Source organism: Neofelis nebulosa, chromosome 10 (genome assembly GCF_028018385.1).
Source record: "Neofelis nebulosa isolate mNeoNeb1 chromosome 10, mNeoNeb1.pri, whole genome shotgun sequence".
Classification (NCBI taxonomy): domain Eukaryota; kingdom Metazoa; phylum Chordata; class Mammalia; order Carnivora; family Felidae; genus Neofelis; species Neofelis nebulosa.
This window is the reverse complement of record NC_080791.1, coordinates 61,018,252-61,020,769: the sequence shown is the minus strand read 5'-3', so window position 1 is coordinate 61,020,769 and position 2,518 is coordinate 61,018,252. Positions and strand designations below refer to the sequence as shown.

The 2,518-nt window shown below is 39.2% G+C and overlaps 1 protein-coding gene across 1 annotated transcript; it reads right to left on the bottom strand.

Moving 5' to 3' along the window:
- Positions 1 to 968: 968 nt before the first annotated feature.
- LOC131488603 (olfactory receptor 51G2-like) lies at positions 969 to 1,941 on the bottom strand. The gene has a single exon (XM_058690464.1). The coding sequence runs from the start codon at positions 1,908 to 1,910 to the stop codon at positions 969 to 971; it is 942 nt and encodes a 313-aa protein (XP_058546447.1). The 5' UTR covers positions 1,911 to 1,941.
- Positions 1,942 to 2,518: the final 577 nt, after the last annotated feature.

The following is a 2,518-nucleotide window of genomic DNA, read 5'->3' as shown; positions in this document are numbered from 1 at the left end:
TCAAAAGAAAGCTAGAGAAGCTATATTAATTTCATAAAAGACATACTTTAAAATGAGAAAAATTATCAAGGATAAATAAAACTCATTATATTTTGATAAAGTGATTTCCAAAAGACATAACAAATCTTAATGTCTATGCACCTAACAACAGAGAATCAAAATACTCAGGATAAAAATGATAGAATGACAAGGAGAAATAGACAAATCCACTATGATATTTTGAGACTTTAATAGCTCTCTTTCAGTAACTGACGGATCAAAAGCCATCTTGAAAGCTAAATTTTCTTCAGAAATGGAGGACCTTCCCAAGATATAATAAACAACTTCATTAGATTGTTGATTTGATGACTCTTAGTTTCACATTTATTGCTAGTTATTAAAAGATAAGTTATATACTCCTGCTAAGAATAGCTTAACCTGGGTTTAGTGACCATATTCCCTAGTATGTCAACATACATACAAAACAAAACCATGCCTTTATTCTCTATGCTGAAAATGCAGGATTTGCATATATATTTTTCTAAACAACAAGCATTTATGTCTCAGTTCTGAAGGCTGTTAGTCCAAGATAAAGGTGCCTACAGATTTGGTGTCTGGTGAAAGCCCACATCCTGGTTCATAGATGGCCCTCCTTTCACTGTGCCCTCACACGGCTGAAGGGGCAATGGAGTTCTGTAGCCCTTTTATGAGACCACTAATCCCACTTATGGGGGCTCCACCTTCATGACCTCATCACCTCCCAAAGGCCTTAACTTTTTTTTTTTTTTTGTAATTCCAGTGTAGTTAACATACAGTGTTATGTAGTTTCAGGTGTTCAACAGAGCTTACTATTATTGAGGTTTATATCTACTATCTTAAAAGCAAAATGTTATTAGTAATATTTAAATTCAAAATTCTACGTTAATATGAAATGCATTCATAAATATAAAAGGACTGGGAAGGAAGTTATATTTTAGAGTCTCTTTCACCTAAAATTTCTGTTGCTTGAATTTCTTGAGGATTCTATCCCGAATCTGCTTGGTCTTGACACTGTAGACAATGGGGTTCATGAGGGGTGGGACCAGCAAGTAGACATTGGCCATGAGCACATGGACAATTGGGGACACATTCTGCCCATAGCGATGGATCATAGATAGCCCAATCATTGGTGTATAGAAAGTGAGCACAGCACAGATGTGGGAGATGCAGGTGTTGAGGGCTTTCACCCTCTCCATCTTGGAGGCTATATTCAATACTGTGCCAAGGATGAGGATATAGGAGAGGAGAAGGAGCACTGAATCAAGTCCCATGGAGCAGATGACCACCATGAGGCCATAGATGCTGCTGACCCGACGGCTGGATACAGTTGTCTTTATAAGGTCCTGGTGCAGGCAGAATGGGTAAGAGAGAATATTGACAGAACGATATTGAAGCCTCTTTAGGAGAAAGGAAGCCGGAAAGACCAGAGCCAAGGCCCTTCCAGCAATTGCCAGCCCAATCCCAGTGATCACACCATTGGTTAGAATGGCCACATAGCGCAGGGGCTCTCGGATTGCTACAAAGCGGTCAAAGGCCATGGCCAACAGCACAGCTGACTCAATAATTGAGAAAACATGAATGAAGTACATCTGGACCAGACAGGCATTAAAAGAGATCTCCCGGGCATGGAACCAGAAAATGCTGAACATCGTAGGCAAGGTTGTAGTAGATAGGCCCAGGTCAGTAAGTGCCAGCATTGATAGAAAGTAGTACATTGGTTGGTGGAGGGAAGGCTCAGTTCTGATGATAAGTAGGATGGTGATGTTTCCTGCAATTGAGGTGGCATACACCAAGAAGATGGGGATGGAAATCAAGCTGTATCTGCTTTCAAGGCCTGAGAGGCCTGTCAGGAGAAAGCGAGGGTACAGGGCAGAGCTATTGAAGACAGACATTGTGGTGATGGAGGTGTCTTCAGTCTAAGTGGGAAGATGAGAACCTGGAACAATTCGGGTACAGTCAATATTGCAAGAAACAGCAATGCTCTGACGCATGCTGCACTCTATGGACTCTTTCCAATCATTCCTTTGGTCACTGTGTATAATTACTACTTGTATTTATTATTTTGCCAGTTAATTTATTCTTTCATCACTGTATATTTATTGAGAACATAGTTTATAAAAGGAAAATTGGCAGTGCTATAATATATAGAAATATATAAAAACTGCTTTCAAATACTTATAACCTAGAAAATAAAGCTAAAATTAAAGAAGTAATTTAATATAAGGCCTAAAAAAACACAGTAAGAGGAAAGAAACCTGACCCAAATATGTGAGGGAAGATTTATTGAAGGTGATTCTTGAATTAGGTCTCAAATGACAAATATGAGCTGGATGGGAACAAAGGGCTGTATTGGGCATTCTGTGCTGATTGACTCCCAGACAAGTGCAGGAATATATTACAAGTCTGAGTGCAAATGAATATAATTCGGCAAAACTAGGATAGGGTGGCTCTTCAGATGGTATTGAGGTGCAGAATGAATAGAAATAGGCCAGAATTGTAT